The sequence below is a fragment of the Micropterus salmoides genome, unplaced genomic scaffold (genome assembly GCF_014851395.1).
Source record: "Micropterus salmoides isolate LMB-PRFRI ecotype aquatic unplaced genomic scaffold, ASM1485139v1 Ms_hic_scaffold_1, whole genome shotgun sequence".
Lineage (NCBI taxonomy): Eukaryota > Metazoa > Chordata > Actinopteri > Centrarchiformes > Centrarchidae > Micropterus > Micropterus salmoides.
Window position 1 is genome coordinate 17,009,179 of NW_024040040.1, and position 24,458 is coordinate 17,033,636.

The following is a 24,458-nucleotide window of genomic DNA, read 5'->3' on the forward strand; positions in this document are numbered from 1 at the left end:
CAGAAACCCAGTGACCGAGACTGAAAACCAGCATGATGTGAACTTGGTGTTCTCTTAAATGATACAACGGAAACTTAGATTTAAACCATTAAACCTCAGAGTGGTGCTCCATAACACTGCTGACGGAGGTGAATCTATTTTAAAAAGTGCAGTGATTTGTTGAATTACAGTTACTCTTCTTCAGTGCACTTTCGTATACTAATAAAACACGGTTAGGATGGAAGATTAACTGAAACATGGTTACAATTCAAGCAAGTATCTTTTTGCTTTAATGCATCAGACAGTGCAAAAGGTTGTTCACAAGATTTCAAACTCACATGTAAAGACTGCTGTTCAATCTCTCTCTGGTCCTCAATGACAAACTGTATTAGCAGCAGATCAAGACAGTGATCAGCTGAGATGTCCTTGAGCAAGACACTCTTTCCCTTAAATGGTAAATGGTCTGTACTTGTATAGCGCCTTTCTAGTCTTCTCACCACTCAAAGCGCTTTTACACTATGTCGCTATAATTCACACACATTTATACATTAATGGCATACGCTAAAGGTGCCAACTGCTAATCAGAACACAAATTCACACATATTTACATGCTGAAATTCACAAAGCCATCGGGGGCAATTTAAGTGTTCAGTATCTTACCCAAGACACTTCGAATGGGTGCTGGGCACTGCTCTGAAAATGACTGATCCACCTGGGATCTACATAGTATGACAAAGAAAATCAGATCTTTCACTGGTGGGTATGCAAGAGAAAAACTGCCCTTTATTGCTCATTTCTGAGAGTGCTGCCACCTCAGGAAACACAGTAAACATCAAAAAGCCCCTTCAGAGAACCTTAGACAATGTTTGGGTCTCAGAAACACTAATGTATTTGTTGATAGCTTAACCTCAGTGGTCTTTTAACAGAAAGTTTCACTTAGCTTGCTAGTCACTGGGTAGTAACCCAAAACGTCTGTTTTATTATGCTTTCTCCCATGAATCATGTCCTTTGATATGAGTCATCCCGAATGTTTGTCCATGTATGCATTCTTCTACATGTGGTTTTATGTGCCCACAGTGGAAACATTACCACATACGTGCGATTCATTTAAATTAAATCTTCTCCGAAGGTCAGAACAAGATGATGAGTGGATGGCGGAATGGAAGGGATGTGGGAAAGGAAGACAGCAGATGCAATGGGGAGGATGTGGAATGAGTTTATCTGGTGCAGTACATTCATTAATGTCATGTCTAAATACAAAGTTAATGTAAAAAAGAACTGACTATATAATGTGCCCATTATAGCCTTAGGTCACCAAAAGTCTGAATATGCACTGTAGTGGTACTTCAAATGCGTGGCAGATACGCAAGTAACTATACCATTTCAAACAATAGTTAATCGTGCTTCATCTGTCAGATGGATTAGCTGGTTTTTAAAGAACAGATGCAGAGCAAATTGATAAGTACTGTCTCTGTAGATTATGTGTGTGTGTGTTTACAGACAGTGGCAAGGCTAAGTCTTGTTGGTACAGTATATCAATAAAAGCTGGTATTCTTTGCTTCATATTCATCCAGGATGCTTATGTAGCTCACGATAAAGTCAATGTAGTGAGGAAGCTGACAATGCTTGCACCAAAGCAGCAGCCACATATGGGGAAGACATGTTTTCAAAACAATGTCCCTTGTAGTTTAAAAGCAGATGGGTACCTTTTTGGTGGACAGAGCTGAGAGCTGAACAATACTATAAAGCATGTACCAAGTTCTCAGTGGCATTTAGATGGAGGAAGACAACTGTTGCAGTAAAGTGGTGAACACACACAAATCAGTGTGACAAGGAGGAGAGAATTAAATCAAGCATTAAATTGAATGAGTATGAAGAAGCACAGCTGGAGAAACCGGATCCAAATCAGTCTGGGCACGATGCAATGATGCAGGGGCTAAACAAGATGCTATTCATTAGACCACTATCCGAGGAAGCAGCCAGCAGCTGGGATTGCTGTCTGCAACCTCAATTACCCTCTGACTCACTTAAGACTTGCTCAATTCATAAACTGCACTCATCTGGTTCAGCCAAGGAAGACAGATCTGCAAATGGTATCCCTGCCAGACTGATAAAATGAGTATCAAGTGACGCACTGAAAGCCAAAGGATATTTTCTTGAAAAGCCTACAGTGATGCTTGCTTCTGTTGGCTAAGAACGAGGTTGTAATCACAGTAAAGTCACAATGACACTGCTGATTAACAGCAGCATTTTTTGAGGGTGAAATAAAACATCAAAAACACCAAACATTTTGATGTCATTTTAAACAATCAGCTACTGATGTGAATCAAGTGCAGCCAAAAAAGTCTAATTACCACACTGCATGCCAGAAAGACAAGTTGCGTATCATACTCCAGGCGAGAGTGCATTTTCTCGTTTTAGCTGACAATGATAATAATTGCAGAGGAATTTGCTCACCTTGACTGACAGGCATAATAAAATCAGGGAAGGACTATTAACAGTGGTATGGGGGCTTTCTCTAAACAAAAGCCTTCATGGTGCGTGTGAGAGAGTAGACACTGAGAAAGTAGCCTCTCTCACACACCAAAACAAACCTTGTGTTTGGTTGCCGGGGAAACAGCAGCGCCGGTATTGCAGAGCGCAGAGCAGAGGAAGTACTTAGTTGAACTCCTGCTGCACCGCTGATATACGAGGGAACAAAGCCGCACATTAAGGCCTCTTTCCATGTAAAATCAACAACACTCCCATGACGTGGAGCCCATACAGATTTTCTGGCCCATTAGCTCTGCTGAAGCTCAGGCCCTACTTATTCTGAAATTTATACCCCGAATGAATATTTAAGGACGTAGTTCACTGTAGATTTTTGTTAATTCTTAAAACCTCACGCCACATGTGAACAACATCCAAGTCCTTTTCTCAAGTCACAGCGAGAGGTTTGGTGTTCAGTGTGTTGCTTGGGAATAAAGTCAGTGGGTGTGATGAAACTCATGGAAAAACTGAAAAGTTTCAGTTTCACACAGCTGCAGAAATGTAGAACACATCGATGACACATTTTGTCAAAGAGGTAGCTTCAACGTCTGACTCTAATTAACACTATTGCCCAAAAATTGTTTGGTTCAAAGAGGCATTGGGCATACCTATGCATATCTAAGATGCAATGATGTTAATTCAAATTGATAATTTTGCAATTAATTGATAATTTAATTGATAATTTGCAACTACTTTTGCTTTTGCAAATGTAGCTGCTGATGAAAGGAAGAACCAAACTGTGACTATGTGATTCAAAATTAAACTATGTGCCAATTAAATCCCTTGATAGCTTTGAAGAAAATAATTGCCAGCTGACTGTTGCCACAGTGTAATTTAGTATGAACTTGAAAAGACACAGAGACTCAGACATCTGTCTGGATACTCAGAGATTAAAAATGTGTAAATGTGTATTATTGATCTTTAGAAATATAGAGACATACGATATAAAAACAAGAAATATGAAAGAACATTTTCTGTGTCTACTGCATTAGATGACAGCTAGTGTAGCTACACACACAAAGTACTTTGGAAAATTGAGTTCATGTATGAGCTGTTTATACAAATCACTGTATCCTGCTCATGAATTTGCAATAAGTACACAAAACATACTAGAAATGAAAGAGGTGCGTATGGCTCAGTATTGTAGCTGATGTTACCCATAATTGTGGAAACATCTTATCAGAGTTTCTGTAAACAGGAAACGGTTTCTACTGTACAAGCACCAATCCAAAAGTGATGTACCTCAGTATCCTGGCACATTGCTGTGCATGTAAACACGCTGATTAACAAGTGATTGCACAGTAAGTGGAGCAGTAAGTTGTTTAAAAATCTGAGAAATGTGATGTGATGTTTCTCATGATAGTTCCTTTATGTTTGCAAGAAAGCAAACACTGGTTTCTAAGCAACAAACTCACAGAGTTAATAATGGGAGGAGCTCGGTTTTTCATCTTCATCTTTGACAGCATCCCTGGCAGAAGTCTCCTTTTCACTTGGAACATTAGATTAAAAGTTTAATTACAATTTAATTACAGAACTGCAAGAACTAGTAACTATGCATGTCAAAAACTGAAATAGGTACAAAACCAAAGTGCATTGTGGTCATTTACTGTCCATAAAATATGATTTGATATCATCTAGTGGTCATTATCAGTACTGCATCACATCTTAAGTCAACATCAATGTCATATTCGGGTTATCCCATTCTCTCCCCACCAATTCTTCATTTCCTTCGCTATAAGTCACAGTACTGTTCTTAAAACTACAATATTACCACTCTTTGTCAGACTTTACTTCATTGTTTATCTATGTTTTTCCACAGATCCCTCTAGAAGCATTCCGACGACCAGGACCGACAAGAATCCCCAAACCAAAGGGCTACAGCTCCCAGAAAGGGGCAAACAGTACAGCGGCGAACGTGGGCCTGCAGAACAAGAGCCAGCCGCCAACTGGGAAGGAGCAGCCCACCCACATGCCTGCAGCACACCACAACAACAACAATAACCCACATCTAGTGAACCGCAGACTGTGATATCAGTGATTCTTCTTTTTGGGCCGAAGGTCAGCTTACAGTACATTTCACCTACACTAAAAAACATCCCCTGAGTTACTTCAGATATTAAAAGACAGTGTAAAATCTATAAGCAAAAGAAAAATAACTCAATGTGTACCATTTAATTATTTTTTAACTTATGAAATTTTTAAGAAAACTACTGTTCCACTATTACATTATCTTCATATATGATGCTCTGAAGACGGCAAAATGCAGCATATTTCTGTGTCAATATCATGTTTAATGTGTAGCCCACAAACTGTATTAGATGTAAATAAACATACAAAATTTTTAAAAAGTACTCCCAATGTTCATTTTACTGTCACATATTTGTGTGATCTTAATAAATTTAACTGAAAAGTAATACTAGAACATTACGTATGTTATATAGTTATGTTGTTTGTATTGTCAGCATTTTATTGATCTTTAGTTACTTTATCTGTTGAGACATACAGAAAATGACACGGCCATTTATCTATTTCTAGAGATGGGACACATGGATATTATTATTTAAATAAGTGGCAATAATGTACATAAATGTATAAGTGATGTGTTGTAATGCAGCTCCTTGATAGTGATAATCTCTCAAATGTGACATTTGTGTTATTTTGGTTATCCATAAAGACTTTTTATACCTGGAAAAAGAGAAATGTCTCTCTTTTTTACGATGGAAAAAGTCACAGTGATACCTTGATGCTGTAAATATTGATTAAACTGATTGATTCAAAATAAACACCTTACTACAATTTTTAAATCAAAGCTAATTAAAAAAATTAAGCTGAAAAAATAGCATTGTCAACATGATTACAGTAAAAATAAAGCCCACAATGTTCCCAGTCTACAGTAAGTACGCATAGACTGTTTTACACACAGCTACTTACACAAGACAAAACAAAACAGGAAAATACAAAGCACTTTCTAATATCCACTGCCTCTGACAGGGCAACATATGATACATAAAACAACTAAACTAAAAAAAGTTCATAAAGGCTGTAATGAAACCACTAGAGAAGTTTTTAACTTAAGCCATAACAGGTTTACAGTGCAAGAGTAAAGAACTTGATTTTAAGGAGCTGCATCAATCATGCTGTACAGTCAAAGTTTTGTCATTTTTTGATGCTATTCTTCCAACAGTATTATGTTCAGGTATTATTTATATCCAAATATGCATGCATAAAAAAAGTTTGTTACGATCTATAGATGGGGTCAAACATATCTAGCAGACACTGAGTCATTACGGTTTTGGAGTCAGTGAGTGCAGTATCAGAAAATTGTGATGATGTAAGTGTAGAAATTTATATACATTTCTACACATACATCATGGTAACCCAGACACTGTTTGACATGTACTGTAATACATTGCACCTTCCAGCTATTGTACAGCAGTGACATAATAATTTATAACTTCCACATATTGCAAATTAAAAACACTTCTTCATTTCTTTGTATTGACTTATAAAAGTAATTACTGTGACTATAGGATTACCTCTGGAAATACTTTTACGGCGGGACACTAAGAATACCATTTAAACTGCTGCTGTCTTTACATCATATCATGGAGTGGAGAAATAACTGCCTTTTGAGATCTCCTGAACTTTTTAAAAAATTACTTTTTCAAATAACCAGGGCCAACAGTGGTGTCCAAACCTCCTTTTGCTGTGCTGGTGTTTCATCATAGTGCTGTCACTGATGTCCTGTTAAAGCAGAGTTTATAGCTGAGCGAAGCACAGACAGAAAGTGCTCTCTCTCTTCACCTCTTTCTGTGGCACAAACCCAGGAACGACAAGGACCCTCCAGGACAAAGGCATGACACACATCTGTAGAGAAAGACATATTCCCGTAACTTCTGCATTAATGAACAGATTACTGTAAATTATCATAGCTGTGCCAATATTCAGTATATATTGTAGTCTTTATATGGTTAAAACTCACAGCGTGTACGTGCGATCTCTCTGACAGACAGGCTGGCAAGAGCCACAGAGGCCAGGAAAGTGTGAGTGCTTTGGTGAGCCAATGTGAAAGGTGTGTGATGCACGTTTCGCCGCGTTAACACTAAAGCATCATTAAACAGGAACAGGCCCACGTCAGACACATGCTCATAGGTCCTAATCAGGCGCCCACACAAACACACACAGAATGAAACAAATTACTTATAGTATATAAATATATATACACAAGCTTGCATTTAACTCTAATGTCATTTAAAACATACAGCACTTCATTGTAGGGCTGGGCAATAATGCAATAATGATAATTATCACAATATAATTTTCCACAATAACAATATAACATGTTCAATATATGGTCAATAAATGTTTGAATGAATTAATTTTAATCACTTAATTTTTCTATTAAGATATTTATTTTGTTGAGGAAAAGGGACTGAAAATCTATTTACTCATCATATTAGTTATGATAATTGTTTTGAATGTTCTACCTCAGATTTGTGAAGTGATCCACTGTTTAACAACACAATTAACCATCGGGTTTCTTCAATTTTCACTCAGGAGCAAAAATCAGCCTTTAAACTTGAAAGAAATAATCATTTGACATTTATCGATATTGAATGGTATGAAATGTTTTTATCGTGATAACATTTTTGATCATATTTCCCAGTCCTACTTCATTGTGCAAAGTTTCCTAATATATGTGTTACTAGACATAGATTCCAAAGTAGCAGCATCAGTTTGTTCAGGTAAATCTGTCTTTCTGAATAAATGTTTGTATTAAGTAGAATACAACACTCAAAGTAAATAAGAAAAACTCTGAATGAGTAGGTTAAAGAATGTTTCTGGATATAAACTGATATAAATCAACTGATCAACAGCAATAATTGTGTTGTTACCTGAGCGATTCAGGAATCAGTTCATCAGGGCTCCTGAGCAAAGCAGCGTCCTGAGTTACTATCAGCTGTCTGTTTCCTTCACTGAGGTTCTGCACATACATACAAACAGGACACATAATTTTAAAACACTTCCACATGTTAGTTTCTATGTTGTTTTGAGAGAGAAAAAAATACAAAACACAGAGAGAGGTAGCTGTGTTTTTACCGGACAGCCTTGGATCTTCTGCTGCGTTTCCTCCATCAGCCTTTCTTTCTTAGAGTTACATTTTAACTGAAACAGAAGAAAACATCTGTACACAGACATACACAGCCACATATCAAATTAACGCTTTGTGTGAGTGTTGTACCTTTTGTATGAATTCTCTGAATTGTAGCAGGGTGTTGAGGGCGGAGGAGAGGTGTGTGTGGTCAGGGTGACCGGGGTGTGTGTGTACAGACAGAGCTTGAAGCAGAGTCACATACTCCTGTATTCTCCACACTGGACACAGCAGCAGCTCCTGTAGGCTTCACAAACACATCCATACAAACATGTGCGTAAACACTACAGTTCAATTAATTTAAAAAAGTCTTTCAGTCAGGTATGATTAATAATTCCCAAACAAATAAAAGATACACATGTGTGTCTGTTACCTCAGCATGTGTGTGGCAAGAGATCTGTCTGCTCTCTTCAGGAAAGCCCGAAATGAAGGCTTTGTCTCCCTGCACTGACAGACACACACACACAACACATTACAGTTACAGTTACATACTACAGTTGAAAGAAAAATAAAAGCTGACAAAATTCTACATAAAAGCAGCATAGACAGAACACACTAGGAATGATTTAGCTTGTTAGCATGATCGGCAAAAACATGTTGTTTGACTTTACCTTGTCAATGGTATGGAGGGCAGTGGGGTAGTTGTTGAGGTAGTTGGTGTAGACTCTGAGCTTTGAGCACAGTTTCACAAACACATCTCCGACACACTGCTCTGCACCCCACTGCTGCAGCCTGGCTTGTAAATCTATGTGAAACACCCTGCACCAAACACACACTGTGTCCACATAAAGGGACTCAAACAAGACTATCATACAAATATTTGTGTGTGTACCTGTTCAGCTCCAGTATTTGTGTGACAGGGTTGAGTACAATGTGGATGTCAGCATAGCTTAGTATGGCTCTGTTGGAGTTCAGAGCTGCTGTAAGAGGCTCCTGGTACACCTTCAGCACAGAGGAAGCACAGGTGGTAATAAAATATCTTGGTATTCAAATACTTAGACATACTTAGACATCAGCTCAAACCCTCCGTGCACCGAAAGAACAAACAAAAAACTTGCTGGGCTGGTGGTTGCTCTGAAAACATCTAAATGATCCTTGATGAATCTGATTCTAGTAAAAACAGCTGGGAAAAATAGGCCATGCAACTGCAGAACCATGATTCATTTAACATCTAAAACACCACGTTTGAAAAGGTATTTCATAAACTCCTCATAGATTGCTAAAAGGGCCCAGTTCCTATCAACTAACCATCAGAGTTGACAGCATTACCTAATATTAATTCAGTTTCAGAGAAAAGTCTGATTAGACTTCATGTCGAGTGAACTTGCCAACAATGACCTCTCGGCAACTAAACATGTGATAGTTGTTTCATAATTTCCTGAACGAACATTGACAATTTACTTGTCTTGTTGTTTTTAATGTTATAGTCTAAAAATGGAAGTTGTACCTTCACCACAGCGCCCAGTCTTCCCATATAAATACACTCGCTGTGGTGCAGCTCTCTGGCAACTGCGCCTCTCCAATCTAACGCCGTCTACAGACAGGAGGGAAAAAAAGAGGTTGTAAAGATGAAGTGTGCTCCTTCAATCTTCTCTGAATGGACAAGCTCAAAGCACACACACCTGTGGTAGCTCAGATATCATCGGACTGAGGCATTTCTGTGAGCTATGTGGTAAGAAAGAGAAATCATCGGCTCTTTTGTTTTGCCTCTTTTCCTCTCCATTACTCTCCTCACTCCATCTTGACAAGAAGACAGCAAGAAACTCCAAAGGTCTTGTCTGAAGATGTTAGAGCAGAAATATAGAAACAAACATGGATTGACAGACTGTTATGTACAACTGATGCATATAGAAGAGAACATGACCAAAAGTTTTTGATCTTATTTTTTGTACTTGTGTGTTAAAAAAAACTCCTTTACAGTAATTCCCACCTTTTCCTGTCTTGTGAGAGCAGTGAGTCCCTCAGTCAGAGCCTCATTCAGATCTTTGGACACACAAAGCTCCTCAAGGCAGATTTTCTCCCACAGAAAGTTACCTATAAATATATTAACAGACTCTTCAGAAACTTTACAGGACACAGAGTATGCAGGCATTTGTTTAAACCTGCTATTGGTGCAGCTGTGTGTGCCTGCAAATCTAAATCTACATGTGTGTGAAACCCACCCAGAGCTCGGCCCCTAGCCTGGAGGCTGACCCGTTCTAACTGTGGCCCCAGGCAGCCCCTCAGCTCCCCCAGAGCCTCCTCCATCCACTGAGCCTGTCTGCACCAGCCCTGCAGTACACTCTCACACACAAACTGCACTGCTGGGGCTACTGGTTGTTGGTTGGAAAGTCCGGTGCAAACACTGCTGTCAGACCACTCACTCAGGACTAAGAGAAGGCAACAAAAACACATTTCTTTACATACATATGGCTTTATATAACATGGTGTTTAACATTTTACTAATGATAAGCTAAACAACTTTTAGTTCTAATACATTTAGACAACACTAATGGTTAACGTAGTAACAGCATGTGTGGTGTAAAACTACAGCAAACACTCCTTGAGCAGCTGCTTTGTCAAAGAATGACATTTTTGATTATCGTGGCCAATGCCAACCACAGTGACAAATATGTACATTGTGTTTCCTGTGGCGTCTTCACAATAAAAGCCATCCCCTTTTTTGTGAGTTGAACACAACAATCTGAAGCAGTGGCAGTAAGATGTTCCGTTGACATTAATACAGCTCTGAGGTGTCGTAAAGAGAGTGAAGAGTAAACAATCAGGCTGGTCATTAATGACGTAAAATTATGCTGCACTGCATGCATGGACGTGAAAGTTTTTTGAATACAATGCTGGAATGGCGGACCCCGCCACTTACTATGAAAACTCCTATATTAAGTAAGTAAGTAAGTAAGTAAGTAAGTATGTAAGTATGTAAGTAAGTAATAACTAAATGTAAAACCATTGAATGGCTATTAGAGAAAAATTGGGTTTGATTTGGGGATTATACCTTTTAAAATTATTTCAAGAAAGTCAAGACATCCCACTGGGCCAAGAATCACACCAGGCTCCTGCTGGTTTAGATACTTTTTAGAGGTGTTAGAGGTAGTTTTGAGGTTACACAGAGAATATTCCTCAGCTTGCCGTTCTTGACAAAAATTTCTCAACTGAAGTTTGTCAGTTGAGTAGGTTTTGTGCATGAGTGACTCACTGTTCTGGAAACTTCCGGTGGCAAGACCCATTGGCGCCTGAACCTCCAGACCAGTCAGAGTAGAGAGAGTCTGGATGAGAGCCACTCCTGATGCTGCGGAAGAGAGAGAAAGCAAGAGAGGAAGTTAGTGAGAAGCAGAAATGGTGATTAAAACACAGACTCCAGAGAAGTGTGCGTGTCCTAACATCTGTTGCTACACACCAGATGCAGCAAGAGGGGAGAAGATGTCAATCCCTCCTCCCTCCTCAGTTGGTGCCACCCAGCCACATAGTTTTTCCCAGAATTCTCTATGGTCAGGGGTCAGTAAAGTCTTCTCTGACAGGCTACTACCTGAAGGGTGAAAAGGAAAACAAAGTGGATTATTGAACTGTAAAAAACAAAACATATAAGGTTCTCTAAAAAGTCACCTTTTCAGAAACTAAATAAAGTTATCCATTTATTAATGGGCCACAGTGTTATTTTGGGGAATCTTTAAGGTACTTTGTATGTATCTAGAAGTGGTTTATGTTTGTTATAGAAAAAGGAGATTTGAAAAATAAGTTGAAATATCAAATTAAAACCAGGGCTCACTGTTTTGGAGTGTGTTGAGTCCATAGGTAATGTAAAATTAATGTAAGAAAGATATGAGAGAAAGTATGATTTTTGATAGATACTCTTAGACCAACTCTTAGCCAAGAGATGGATATCCATGGACTTTTAAAAAAGGTACTATCAAAATAAAATGAGCCATGAAATGATTTTAGCAGATGTGTTTCATAGTATCCTTAGAGATAAACCTCTAGCACTGGAGACAAACACTGGCAGTGTTTCCACACATTAAGATACACAGAATTATTAATTCTCACTGTGAAGCAGATGGATTTCCTCCGTTCCTCCTGGAGCTAGTAGGCCCAGCCTCTGAGCTCTCTGCCCAGAAATAGCCCTCTCCACCTGGGTTAACAAAGCTGAGAGAGTTGCTCTATGGTCATAGAGAACCACAATCACTCCTGCTTTCACACCACTTAGCAGCAGCTAGATTGAGCACGGGGGAAAGGAAACGAGCAGACAGTGAGAAATGTTATGTCATCGCTGCTCTCTTCCAGATCACACAATATAGATGGTGATATAGCCTGCCTGACAGACAGACTCTTTCTTTATATTTATTTTACCTCACCTCATAGGCAGGAATTCTATTGGAGATCAGCAGTAAGAGGGCAGGAGTGGGAAGATGGATGTGAGAGAGTGGTTGTGGCAGTGCAGGTCTGTAGGTGAAGGATGACAGTGCTCCACTGGCTTTGTTCACTCTTTCACTAAAAGACAAGATAGAGGTTTGGGTAGCATTCACATCTCGGCTTTAAAAAAAACTTATTATTTAAAAAAAGTAATATTATTTGCTTTCTTGTAAGTAGTTAGAATTAGAAATCTTTACATTTTTTATTTCTGTCAGTTAAGTATGAAGCAAGAGCCAGTAGCCGATTAGCTTAGCATGAAGACTGTAAGTAGGGGGAAACAGCTACCCTGGCTCTGTCCAAAGTTTGAAAAATCTGCACCTCTCAAACTCAGTAATAAAAAAACATAGACTGCATTTGAATACAGCAGCACTTTTATCTCTAATGTACCTATTCAGACACACACACACACACTCACACACCTATGGCAGCAAGCTACTATGCAAGGTCGCTGGCCTGACCTTTGAGAGCAATTTGAGGTTCAGTGTCTTGCGCAAGGATTTATAACAGAGCTCTGTCTGTCTGTAACAGAGCTCTGAATTATGTTACACTTCTAATAAACAGGTACCTCCGTGTATTGTATCTTAAAACACAGGTAAATGATACCATTGGAGGTTAGTGAATATGTAGACACATCACCTGCTAGGACTGGAGGCCCAAACTCTCTCCAAGCTTGAAGCTGCTGTCATGGGCTGTCGCCTGTCCGGGCTAAGACCGAGGCTGGAAGACTTGACATTACTTGTAGGCCAGGAAAGCAAAGAGGTGAATGTTCTAGAGCTGGGCCTCGTTGTCTGGGTACTTCCACCTCTAACTCCCTCTGGTTTTGTGTAGCTGCCCCAGGCTCTCCTTGTTCTCATAGATAGTCCTGCAAAGATAACAAGCTCTGGTTACTAAAGAGAAAAAAGCATAAAAGATTTACTGAGGTAACTCAGAACCATTTTTTATAATTGTGAGACCGTGTAATTTATTATTTTTTTTCCACTCACTCTTCTCTTCCTGTATTTTGTCTCTGATCATCTGCCTGATCCTCCTCTCCTTCCTCCTCTCTTCCTCCTCCTCCGTCATCCCTGTGATCTGTTGGTTTAGGGTCCCATACTTCTCTGCCGCCTCCCGGGGAGTGAGCCAGTCTAGCGTGGAGACGCAAGAGACATAGTGGTTCTTCCACGCTCCATATTCTTTCTCTCCTGGAATGTAGGGAAGGAACCAGCCTCTTCTGATGCACCGACCTTCCCACAGGCAGTCCTGGGCAGAAAGAAAGAGGGAAAGTGGAAACGGCAGCTCAGATTTCACTTAAAGTCAGTGTTCCTGACTATCACCTGATCGTATACATTACATTACATTTATTCATTTAGCTGATACTTTTATCCAAAGCAACTTACAATTGCTATTTATGTCTCAGGTCGCACGCCTCTGGAGCAACTTGGGGCTAAGTTTCTTTCTCAGGGACACATTGGTGGACGTGTCACAGTGGGGAGTTGTCTTATCCACTGTTCCATCACCCACCCCATATCTGTATCCTCTATTACTCTTGGCCCACAAGTAAAAAATCTAATCTCTCTCTGCTGGTCCTCTCACCTGCTCGGCAAGGACCCTCCAGTGCCAGCTGACTTGGGCGGCAGAGCAGAGGTCACAAGGGGACAGGAATGACATCACATACAGGGACAGGAACCGTGGCAGCACCACCGTGAAGTCTACTTGAGTCACAGGAACTGACTCGATCAGAAAATCCCTACAGCACCTGCTCAATTTGTCAGAGGTTTTCATTTTAAATCCTGCAAGTCGGACTTTGAAACAGAGAAAAAAAGGTAATGTCAAAAAATTCTCTTGCCCCAGCTAAGTAGTATACCAAACAAAGTTACCACAAACAACAAATTACCAGTAATTGATCATTATGACACAAATACAACAAGAAAGGGGGTAGAAAAAGACCTTACTTGAGCTGTGACCTGGTGCAGCGTGTAAGCAGAGAGTGCAACAGGTGTTTCCTCTGTGTGTCAGTCCACAGATCGAACCAGTGGAACACAAGGTTCATCCTCTCTTCAAATAACTGGAAGTAAAAGGGAAAGGACATTACCAAGTTATACAGTCAGTGATGAACATATGGAAGGTGCAAGAGTGTCGCTGCTCTGCCAAAAGCTACAAAACTGGCTTCCAAAATACTAATGAGTCAGACTGCAGGAGTGGCAAAACTCCAGATAATTAATTACAAAGAACAAAAGAGTAAAGCTGATGGTGTGATAACAGCTGAGAACATTGGTCTACTGGGGCCATTGATAAAAGGATCAAGTCAGGCCAAGACCTGACTTACGTTTTACATTTTGGAGTGCTGGCCTTTTGCATTCTCTGTGTTTTTTGGGAGAAACAAGAGGCTTCACCTCAGGAAACCTCCGTGCTTCTTTTGTTTTACTATATGCAGGTGAATTTTGTGAGGATTTGGAGATGGGAGCAGCACATACTGAAACTAAAGATGCATAGAGCAGAATAGTCTTTCAACTAAAGTGGGGATAACAAAAAGTTATTAGTTATTCTTTACATGGCAAAAAATTTTAATATTCATAAATAGATGTTTAATTAAATGACGAAAAGATTTATCTGGGATTTTGACAAAATCCATTTATTTTTTACAAACTCAGGTAAACATGACAGCTTTTCCTCACACAAATAATGTGGATTAAATCCCTTAGTTTTGAGAAAGAGCTTCTGTGAAGAAGTGCTACAGTAGCTACAATAGGCAGGCTAGGGGATGCCCAAAACCACCTCTGCACACAATTAACAACATGCAATGTTGGATACATTACAAACTAGTTCATTTACCTTAGCGCCATCTATCTTTTCTTGGGCGCGCAGTTACTGGCAAGTGGCGACTTTGTACACCAGTTCCAAACCAGGTTAATTGGCCCTGGTGTTACTTCTTGTTAGGATCATTAATAAAACACAAAACATGTTCTTTTAAGGCTTATATGCAAGGTTTCAACACCACCCCCTACAACTACAAGGCCTGTTTGATAAGTCCCTAGGTTTTTATTTATGGTATAGTCCAATACATGTAGCCTATATGTTAAATCTGAAACAGGCTCATATGATGTGTCCTAGAAATTGGGTCATTCCTGCCATCTGGTGGCTTTTAAAAAATAAATCTAATGTCACTTAGTGATTTGTTCCATAAACTATCACAACAGGTTCTGCCGGTGTTTGTTGGTCTGACCTGCAGGTTGCTCGTCTTGTTGTTCAGCGGAGTCCAGGTGCTGAAGCGGGTTTCGGCGCGCAGGCTGCGGGCTTGCTGCGGGTCACAGTCTGTCCCCCTGAGCTGCCACCGCTTCACCGAGTGAGGGACCGACTTCAGGTTCTCCATGAACTCGCATAGGAAAACCCCACTTTGAGAAAACGCTTCGACTTCTGTTAAAATCCACAAATTCCCATTTACCGCCAGATTTAGCTTTCTAACACCAAACAACAGGCCGCCATCCCGCTGCTGCCAGTAACCTTAGAGACGCACCAACACAGGGATGAGCACATTCCTCCACACAGGACACCCCTCCTGCACATTAATAAGTAACGAGATGGGTTCAAGGCTGGGATCATGAAACGAACAGCAGGTTGTCAGCACAAACAAAAGTCCATCATGTCAATTTATGCGAAGAACAGTGAATTCATTTAGGAATTCAGAAAATGTAAGGAATAAGATGACTGCATACAATACCATATTGGACTGCAGGGCACTTGAGCTGCCATCAATAATCCCTAATGATATATTAAAACCCATTCACATTTTGCACATGTAATTAATCAATCACTGCATTCACACCAACTGCTCATCCCACATGATCATTTCGAGGAAAACCTGAAACAACACAAGCTCCGCTACATTCTAAACAGCAGCAGTACAGGACTTTTTAGTTTGTAGTTTCAAGAGCATTTAAATGCAAATGAATGCACAAAGATGATACTCCAAAATATCTGACTATTATATGGGGTTACTTGTTATGCAAGTACAAAGTTATTAGGTGACAGGGGGAGGAGGCAGATAAGCATTTGTCAGCACTCTTCACCTTTAAAAGGTTTGAAAAATGAATGGTTTAAAAACTGTAGCCAAACTTTTCAGACAACACATTTATTTAGTCAATAAAAATAAAATCACCAGCTAAACAGTTAAAACAGTAGAACACATCAATATAGTGCTAAATCCCCCCAGCACTGGCTAAAATAAGAAGTGATGAAACATAGTAGGATTTACAATCAAAGCAGCATCGAATGATTATATCATCTAAAAACACAGAGTCCAACAGTTAAAAAGTTATAACTAATAAGGCAGAAATTATTAAATAAAAGAATTAAGGCATGGTTGTGATGTCAACATTTGGATTATTCTTTTCCAGCGTCGTGTTAAACCAACACACCACTGATAATGTGCAGTGTGTTCCGCATGTTGCATGGATGTGTGCAAATGTATTCAACACTGAGCAAAGTGTTGGAGGTGAGATCAGGCCACTCACACGGAGAAAGAAATCATATGAAAAATCACAAACTGGGGTTTACTGCTTACTTTTCTAACCCATAACATACAGTGCAGTATCCCTGGTCAGAATCTACTGTGGGTTTAAATGTTTTTGGGGTTTTTTGGCCGGTTTAATAAATTTAAATATAAATTAAATCTAATCTGGGAATATCTTTAAGGTTTTTATTGCCTCACAGATAACATATAAACTTGGGTTTAAAGCTATAGGTTAAGAAATTTAACAATTCTAAACAAATTTCTGTATCTATATTTTGACAAGTGTAGCTCAGGGTCTTTAATTAAGACTAGCTAGACTTTACAGACGCTGACCTGTGACAATAGATAAGACAAAGTGCAACAGAATGATATATATATGAAAATAGCTAAACGAGCAAGTTTGCAGTCAGTTCACTTTTAACAAAGCTAAGTGAACACAAAATTTCCTTGCAAGGACTTGTGAATGAATCCAGTGTTGGACAAAACAAGGCAAGTGCTTTATATCAATCTCACTTTGGTTAGCAATGTATTAGTAAAGTGGCCACAACTTGACTTTAAACAGTCCATGACAGGGATGCACTGTACTGTAGGTCAGATATATCTTATAGATCTTAAATATCCCTCTATAGGCCGTATCTGATTTATCGCAAGGGGTAGTGAAATTCAATCATACCTCAGTAAGTTTGGTATTGTCCTCTTGTTGTTTAGTATGATAGGATTAGAACTATTTTGGAATTCATATTAGTGAAAAATAAGTCAGTGCATCCCTGTGGGGGCATCTTACGACACATCCATCCACCCTGTACAGACAGGGAACGCTGGCGTATAGTTTTGTTGTCATTTCGGCTATAATACTTAAGAGAAATAGTGCCTCAAGCTTGATTCTACTCCTCCTTATCCGTTGCTTCCCCTCAAGGTGGCACAAAACAAACAGTCGGGTCAGAGGGGCTTGAGAAGAGATGAGAGTAGAAGAGAAAATCAGATGCTGGCAGTCCTCGGGATCTCTTGGGAGTCCGCTAGATTCAGTTTCTGGCTGGAGAAGCAGAGTCAAGCAATAACACAGGCCAAAGTCTGACGTTATTAACAAGATCAGTGCTGGACGGACAGGAAACCTGTATGCAATAACGTTTTCACTTTCACTTTAAATGCCTTTAAAAAGCAATCAAGGATTTGATGCCTGGAGACTGGTGAATGTTAATATCAAAAGGATACATAGAAGTACTCAGCTCCTCAAGCTGTGGAGAAAAAAACATTTTGATCTTATTATGCATGTCAGCAGTTTGTGTGGCAATCTTTCCCTCACTGTAAAAGGACCTTCTAGACTTTATCCTGTTTGACGTGCAACAAGCAGCTAAGAGTTTAACACCTGGGAGGGGGAGTAAGCAGCTAAAGCCTTGTTAAGTAGTAACACCACATCAATGAACAGCTTTATCTAGTACAACATAATGTACAAGCGACAGCACAATGAGCTCAACGTGCTGTATCGGGATGAAGTTAGAACAGTTCACAAATTACGCTATTACAGTCTTACATTAAGAAGTAATTTGTCCATGTTGGTGTCACAGGCTATTTTCCTCTGGTCCTCAGGCATTTCATCCACCTCGCCATAGAGGTCAAAGTGCAAACGGGCCAGCTTCTCCTGCATCTCTCTCACATGCTCCATCTGGTCAATGGAGCACTCATTCCCTAACAGAGGAGAAAGCAAAGACATGTACAGGTGTCTTCAGCTGTTGTGTTTACTATTATGTTGTTTAAAACTCTATTTTCATTACAGTCTTGCAATCATCTGCTATATTTATTTCTTGTAAATACAGTAATCTTTGCCCACGATGCAATATTTTTTCAATTTAAGAACCAGAAATGATTATGTATTTACAATTAGAATTTACATATTTAGATGTTAAAGGTCCAGTTACCATTATGTGTATTCTGCCATCTGGATCTATGACATCACTCTCTGGCTCTCTAAAGTTGCACAGGGCTGCTTTCATAAGACACATGTGGGACAATATTGTGTTCTGGTTAAAGGTTCTTTTAAGGCCCAAATTACCAAATGCTTGTAGTTTCCCTGAGTGGAAGTCGTTGAGGAGACTGAGCAGGCCGTTTTCCATCTCCTGCACATCTGAAACATCAGTAAGAAAGGAGTGCTGGATGGTAGGTGCTGCCTGGCCCTGGCTCTGATTAGCTTTCCCACCCAAGCCCGGATGATGCCTGGGTTTATCTCTAACTCCCCTGGAAAAAGACCAAAAACACAGCACAGTCTGAAGAGAGTGATTCAGAGCTGACTAGCAACTTCAAATACTTTATTTCTGAGGAAGATAAACACATAATATACGACTGTTATTGGTAAAACAATTGTGGTTCTACGGTTGCTACCTCCTACTCTTGCTCTTTTGGCTGGAGTGAGTCCCCATGTTATGGCTGTAGCCTATGTGTCGTCCTCCGGAGGAAGCGTTCGTTTTCCGGCCAGAGCCACCAGTCGGAGCCGCCGTGTTGGTGGAGGACCTGGGACTCTTTCTTTTTAGTTTTCGCTCCTCCATAACTTCATGTTACGGTGCTGTCCGGTTAGACAGATAGAGGGTAAACCACGACAGCGGACACCAGACACTGGAGATAGTAACGTTAACTTAAAGCCGAACCCTGTAGCCAACCACGCAGAAAAAACACCCTTACACAAATTAGTGTGATAGCGTTTCAGCTAGCTAACGTTAGTCGGCTAATCTTCTGCTCAGACTGACAGAGTATCCATTTAAGTTAAATACCACAAACAAAAGCCGATGGACAAATTTACTCAAAACTACTGCTGAGCTAACCGCTTGTCGTTGTTGGCACTGACGGATAGTCCACACTATTCTAAAATTTGACATGTAAAAATGCGTATGTACCACGCAGGCTAGTTAGCTAGCCTGTAAACTCTGACACTTCCTGTTTTGGTCGGACGCGACGGACCCACTCACGGCAAAATTTCTGGGTAGTTAATATTATTAAGGACTAAAACGGTATCATTACGCACGGCGATAAAATTACACTATCATTTGGAATAGCACAAGAATACTTATTTTCTAATAAAAGTCAACCGTAACTTCATGAAAGTTTCTCACCTACTCTGCTCAGAGGTCCCTAACTACGAATTGGAACAACCAATCGGTCGTATTCCATTATAGTCTTGTCTTTTCAGTGTAGTGAATTTTTTTGTAAATCTTCTTATGCAAGAAAAACGGTGAATATCTTGCAAACAATACAACTTTGCTACAATTTGTTAGTCACAAAATTTAAGCAGTTAAGAATGAATGAGACTTTTATAAAATCCTTAAGCCATACATTTATAAATATTTCTCTTTAAAATGAACCTGTGACTGAGATGTAGTTGCAGGGTGAAACCACAAGGGGGAGATACGCGAACATCTAATAATGATCTCCCTCTCTCCCTTCTCTTAATTAATTATTAATAGCTGATAAACATACTTTAATTAACTGTGCATGTTTTCATAAACATAAATGACATTCAAAATGCTGATTAATTGAATTCCACGGCACCATTCAAGTCTTAGTGTACACCAAATATTTTGCACAGAATAAGCATTTAAGTGTTTTGGACTCTGCAGGTGATGCTATTCCAGTCGAGTCTTGCATAGCTGCACAAATAGCACAAATATTTTATACACTTTTATTAACAAAAGGGAAACATTTCTCTCATGTTCTGCTTTTGCAGTGGCATTGCTGTCCCTTGTTGGTATTTGCAAGATGGCCTTTATAAGTCACTCTGGAGGGAAATAGAAAATGATTTACGGTTTGCAGCTAAAAACTCTGACATCCTGTTGAGAGGTCAAGAGAAAAGAGTTCCCCAATGAGGATATTTAAAATATCACATTATTATATATACTTAGTCATGTTTCTTATGTGCAGTCCTCGTCACTGGCCAACATACCCAGTGATCTTGTCATATTGACAAATGCATAGTGATATCCTCAACATGGTTCTTGACTTCATAAATTCATGTGTCTCATTAACAGTTAAGTTACAATTTAAACTGTAGTAGGATTTCCATTTATATCACTTAACTATCAGGCTCTGGTGGCTCAGTTCATTGGATCAATGCCTTATACTGAGATGGACATGGGTGCCGGTCAGATAAACTTGTTAGTTTCTGCATTTCTCCACAATGCATTCTTGGAAAGGATTTAGTCTAGTCTAGTCACGGCTAAGTAGGCAATTGGATGTCCAACTGAAAGATAATTCTTATTTGGACCATTTTCCACTAACAGAATGAAAGAAATAGGATCTTTTAGGTGGAAAAATCCAGTAATGTGATATAGAGCAAATCAAGACACAGCAAGTAAAGTAACAAACGTTAGCTAAGTTATAGGCTGGCAAACTGCTACAGTTGCTGCTGCAAACTAACAAGCAGAGAAGACAAGACAGTCCCAGAGTCCCTTGAATGAAATGTAAGCAACATTATTGTTTTTGAATTAATCATCATTGAGGTATTTTTATATTTGTATATCAATTGCATGACTTACTTGTGCCTGGCACAGCCTAATTGAGAAGTTTATTAAAGGACTTGCATTCTAGATCACTGTTTTAAATCGGTTTTAAACTCTCAATCTCATCTGAAACTTTGCCACCGCTTGGTCCAGTCAGTTGGTTGCCAATACTTAACAAATGACCAATGGGAAGCTGAAATATTTGTTGGCCATTAGTTTTTTTTTTAGGATAGTACCTTGACCAATGAACAATCTGAATTCTTGAAAAAGTTCCAGAGTTTGGGGGAAAATTACCTGCTGTGGAAAATGGACTCATGCTGGCAAATCATTTCTCTCTCACTTCTCTCCACGTTGTCTTTTCCTCCTCTCTCCATCCTGCCCTTTCCTGCTTTATGAGCTCATGTGTGTGTTTGCTGCGTGACGGCGGCTGAGTGAGGTGAACCAGGATAAAATGTTACAGATGAACACATTTGGACTGTCGCTTCCACACAGCCATTAACTTAGTGGATGTACACACACACACACACACACATACACACACAGAGGAACACACACACACACGCCTATCTCTCATCTGTAATTGCTGTGTAGGTGCTTGTTTGGAGAGCTAGCTACTAGTTACAGCCAGTTCTTTTTGTCATGTGCACGGCTGCCTGAATTATGCATCGGATTGTAAATGAATGACAACTGGTTTAATTACACACTCCGTCTTACTGCTAATTCTAAGTTACCTGCCTTTCTAATGCAGCATTATTTCAGCATTTTAACAGACTCACTTTGGCCACTAAAGACACTGTAAGCTGGGAGCGAAAGTGAACAAAAAGCATAAGAATACATAGCAGTTAAGATTATTGAGATAAGAAAGCTACCCATACAAATTTATTAAGAAAAATAAAAGCTGCTGTTTTTGTGTGTAATAAATAATATTATTCTTTCACAGAGAAATTAAATACATTTGTCATTTCTAAGTTTTTCGCTCTGTGGACTTGACCCACAGTCAGCGCAGAAATGTTCATGTTGTTGCAATCGGAGAATAGAGGCATGAAGGCCGCTCTTTTGTTTCCATTCATGTGTGTGCTCCATGTAAATCCCTGTTCAATACTGTGTCACAGGACACTCAGGGGACTATAGTAGACACTGGATGTGTGTGCAGCTCTATTGGGAATTAGGGCTAAGCAGAAGGTTACAAGTGTGTGTGTGTTTTCATCTCAGCAGCTGTTACCCAGAATAATGTTTTTATCCCTTCATATTCCTTCATACGCCCCCCCCCCATGCTCCACACACACAAATACAAATGTCCACACAGGCACACTTGAAGTGAGTGTTTCCTATTACAATTGACCACAGTAGATTTATATCTTTCCCAGACTACTGTATGAATAAATGTTTTATGTGTGAGGAAGCCAGACATCTTGTCCTTGTCTTCCACTTGTCCTCCCCGTGCAAGGAGTGAGGGACATAACGGACTGGCAGAGGTGAATGGGGGAGGTAGGCAAGAGAAATGAAAGTAATTGTTAAAAAAACAAACAGGGATTTATTTGGTTTTGTATGCCTGCCTGACGTTCATAGAAACACTGGATATACTGGAAATACTGATAGTCATTTAGATGTGTGATTTTACATGTGGTGATGTGAAGTGTTTCTCTGCATGTACCTTTACACTGCATTTAAAAAAACACACCAAACAAAGCAGAACAAACGAGGAAAAACATCCTCTTGTAGTTACCAGAAAACAGTGGAAAAGTGCCATCATTCCAGAGATTTTAAACTTTCCTGAGACATGTTATACATCCCATTTAGTCACCTTTCCTTTTCTGTGACAGTTACACAAAGGCATTAAATGTTGTGTTGGTACAGTATGTGGGAAATCAATCTAACAATGTATGGAAACTGGTCAGCAGCAACATAAAAGATATGCCTTTGTATTTAGTAGACTATAACATGCACCAAAAGAAGTCTTTTTAAGAACTACTTTTGTCTGTCAGTATCGGTGATAAACGTGGTGACGCTTTTTTGTTTAGCATGAGTAAATATACTGCAAAGATCCAACAGGTTTGTTGAGGATGACATAATATGAAAAATGATAAAATAAAAGTTTGTTCCAAGAATTCTTGAAAGGTATATATGTAGCAATTATCCAACGAAGGTTAAAATCAAGGGCAACTGGACTGAGCTGAGTTTCCCTGCCAGTCAGTCAGAACTGAAGAAGTCCTTTGGATGAGGGACGAAACGTCTTCCAGTATCTTCAACCAAGTCCAGTTGCCCTTGATTTTAACTTTCGTTGGATAACTATGACCTGGATGACTGAGAATCTTCATAGACATATGTAGCAATTGTTAAGTCACTATTATTCTTCATGATGACTGTGCTATGGGACTGTGAAAATTTTATTTTGATATAAAGTGATTCAGTTTCTCACTCCGTCAATTTACCTGTCATCTCAAACTCTTTTGCCACGCTACACGTCCTCATATCTCCTGTTAAACCTCTGTCTCCCTCTCCTTCAATTCCCTGTCTCCTCCTTCCTCCTCCCCCGCTCTCCCATTCGCCTCTTCCTGTCCTCCTCTCACCACTCTGTAGAGGGTCCAAGTGACATTTGGCTGTCCCCTGCCTCGAGGGGGTCCAGGAGATGCAGACGTTTTTGGCAGGCAGGCACAGGGACGCCTAGGGGTCCTGACGGGGACTCCTGGACTAGGAAGAGAAAAAAAGTACACATCATAAAATGCACCCGCAGTCAGAAACACACATAGGCTCTCGGGGTGCACACGCATAAGCAAACAATTGCACAAACAGAGAACAGCTAACACAGACACACACTGACACGTGTAAATGTGTATGCGCGCAAACACTCATGCACCTACCAATCAAACACATGTAATGAAGACACAGTGGATGATAAATGTGAGAAGGCGAGGGAAGCTGCCCCCGTGGAAAAATTTGAAAAAACAGTACATAAACTGGGATTTGAATTTGAATTGCTAAACTATTGAGCTTCAACATGACTGGCTTCATTCCCTGTCCGCCGCACTACCAGAACTTTATTTATTTAATGCTGACAAATAAAACGACTTGTCAAAAATGAATGAAGTCTGTTTTATCGCAAATCCCTAAAATATACTGGTCATAAAAGTGCTGGTATTTCAAACCTTTCTCATTCCCAACTCGTCACATATGGACCGTCACTTTTTAACATACCTGGGTACCTCTTAAATGTTGTTTATGCGGGCGTAGGGCTCTGCTGTCAAGTTAGCAAGACTAAATATGCAACATCCGGTCAAGTTAGTAATAATACACATGCAATATCCTGTTGGACTTTCAAAATAAAACTAGTGGTTAATATTGTGAAACGTCGCAATTTGGTTAGGTTTAGGCTACAAAACCACTTGGTTAGGTTTAGGAAAAGATCATGGTTTGGGTTAAA

At 39.6% G+C, this 24,458-nt stretch overlaps 2 protein-coding genes across 3 annotated transcripts; both read right to left on the minus strand.

Moving 5' to 3' along the window:
- Positions 1 to 5,349: 5,349 nt before the first annotated feature.
- Positions 5,350 to 16,014, minus strand: LOC119904332 (epithelial cell-transforming sequence 2 oncogene-like). Its single transcript, XM_038720923.1, has 21 exons — positions 15,267 to 16,014; positions 13,996 to 14,108; positions 13,637 to 13,799; positions 13,048 to 13,303; positions 12,701 to 12,926; positions 12,007 to 12,142; positions 11,699 to 11,864; positions 11,055 to 11,183; positions 10,854 to 10,946; positions 9,823 to 10,029; positions 9,591 to 9,694; positions 9,283 to 9,438; positions 9,108 to 9,194; positions 8,493 to 8,602; positions 8,272 to 8,419; positions 8,034 to 8,107; positions 7,751 to 7,907; positions 7,609 to 7,674; positions 7,404 to 7,492; positions 6,491 to 6,663; positions 5,350 to 6,375 (listed from the first exon to the last, which is right to left on the minus strand). Exons 1-21 carry the CDS (start codon positions 15,411 to 15,413, stop codon positions 6,242 to 6,244), a joined length of 2,934 nt encoding a protein of 977 aa, XP_038576851.1. The 5' UTR covers positions 15,414 to 16,014; the 3' UTR covers positions 5,350 to 6,241.
- Positions 16,015 to 16,156: 142 nt separating this feature from the next.
- ccdc28a (coiled-coil domain containing 28A) lies at positions 16,157 to 23,926 on the minus strand. Of its 2 annotated transcripts, XM_038720971.1 has the most exons (6): positions 23,899 to 23,926; positions 23,608 to 23,728; positions 18,604 to 18,785; positions 18,085 to 18,239; positions 17,766 to 17,788; positions 16,157 to 17,586 (listed from the first exon to the last, which is right to left on the minus strand). In XM_038720971.1, exons 1-6 carry the CDS (start codon positions 23,909 to 23,911, stop codon positions 17,532 to 17,534), a joined length of 549 nt encoding a protein of 182 aa, XP_038576899.1. In that variant the 5' UTR covers positions 23,912 to 23,926; the 3' UTR covers positions 16,157 to 17,531. The 2 variants fall into 2 exon arrangements, with proteins under 2 accessions (XP_038576899.1, XP_038576908.1); XM_038720980.1 differs by lacking the exons at positions 23,608 to 23,728; positions 23,899 to 23,926 and adding an exon at positions 18,930 to 19,694.
- Positions 23,927 to 24,458: the final 532 nt, after the last annotated feature.

Bases quoted from the DNA above. Each gene is read 5' to 3' on its own strand.
- LOC119904332 (XM_038720923.1), bottom strand. From the start codon at position 15,413: ATGGAGAACCTGAAGTCGGTCCCTCACTCGGTGAAGCGGTGGCAGCTC. The intron at 13,304-13,636 runs GTGAGAGGACCA...CTTTCTGCCCAG, and splicing joins GGAGGGTCCTTGCCGAGCAG to GACTGCCTGTGGGAAGGTCG. The intron at 12,143-12,700 runs GTGATGTGTCTA...CTTGTCTTTTAG, and splicing joins TGGGCCTCCAGTCCTAGCAG to TGAAAGAGTGAACAAAGCCA.
- ccdc28a (XM_038720980.1), bottom strand. From the start codon at position 19,093: ATGGAGGAGCGAAAACTAAAAAGAAAGAGTCCCAGGTCCTCCACCAAC. The intron at 18,240-18,603 runs GTAATTTGGGCC...CTCCTCTGTTAG, and splicing joins AGGGAAACTACAAGCATTTG to GGAATGAGTGCTCCATTGAC. The intron at 17,789-18,084 runs GTAAGACTGTAA...TTTTCTCCACAG, and splicing joins TGGACAAATTACTTCTTAAT to CTTGAGGAGCTGAGTACTTC.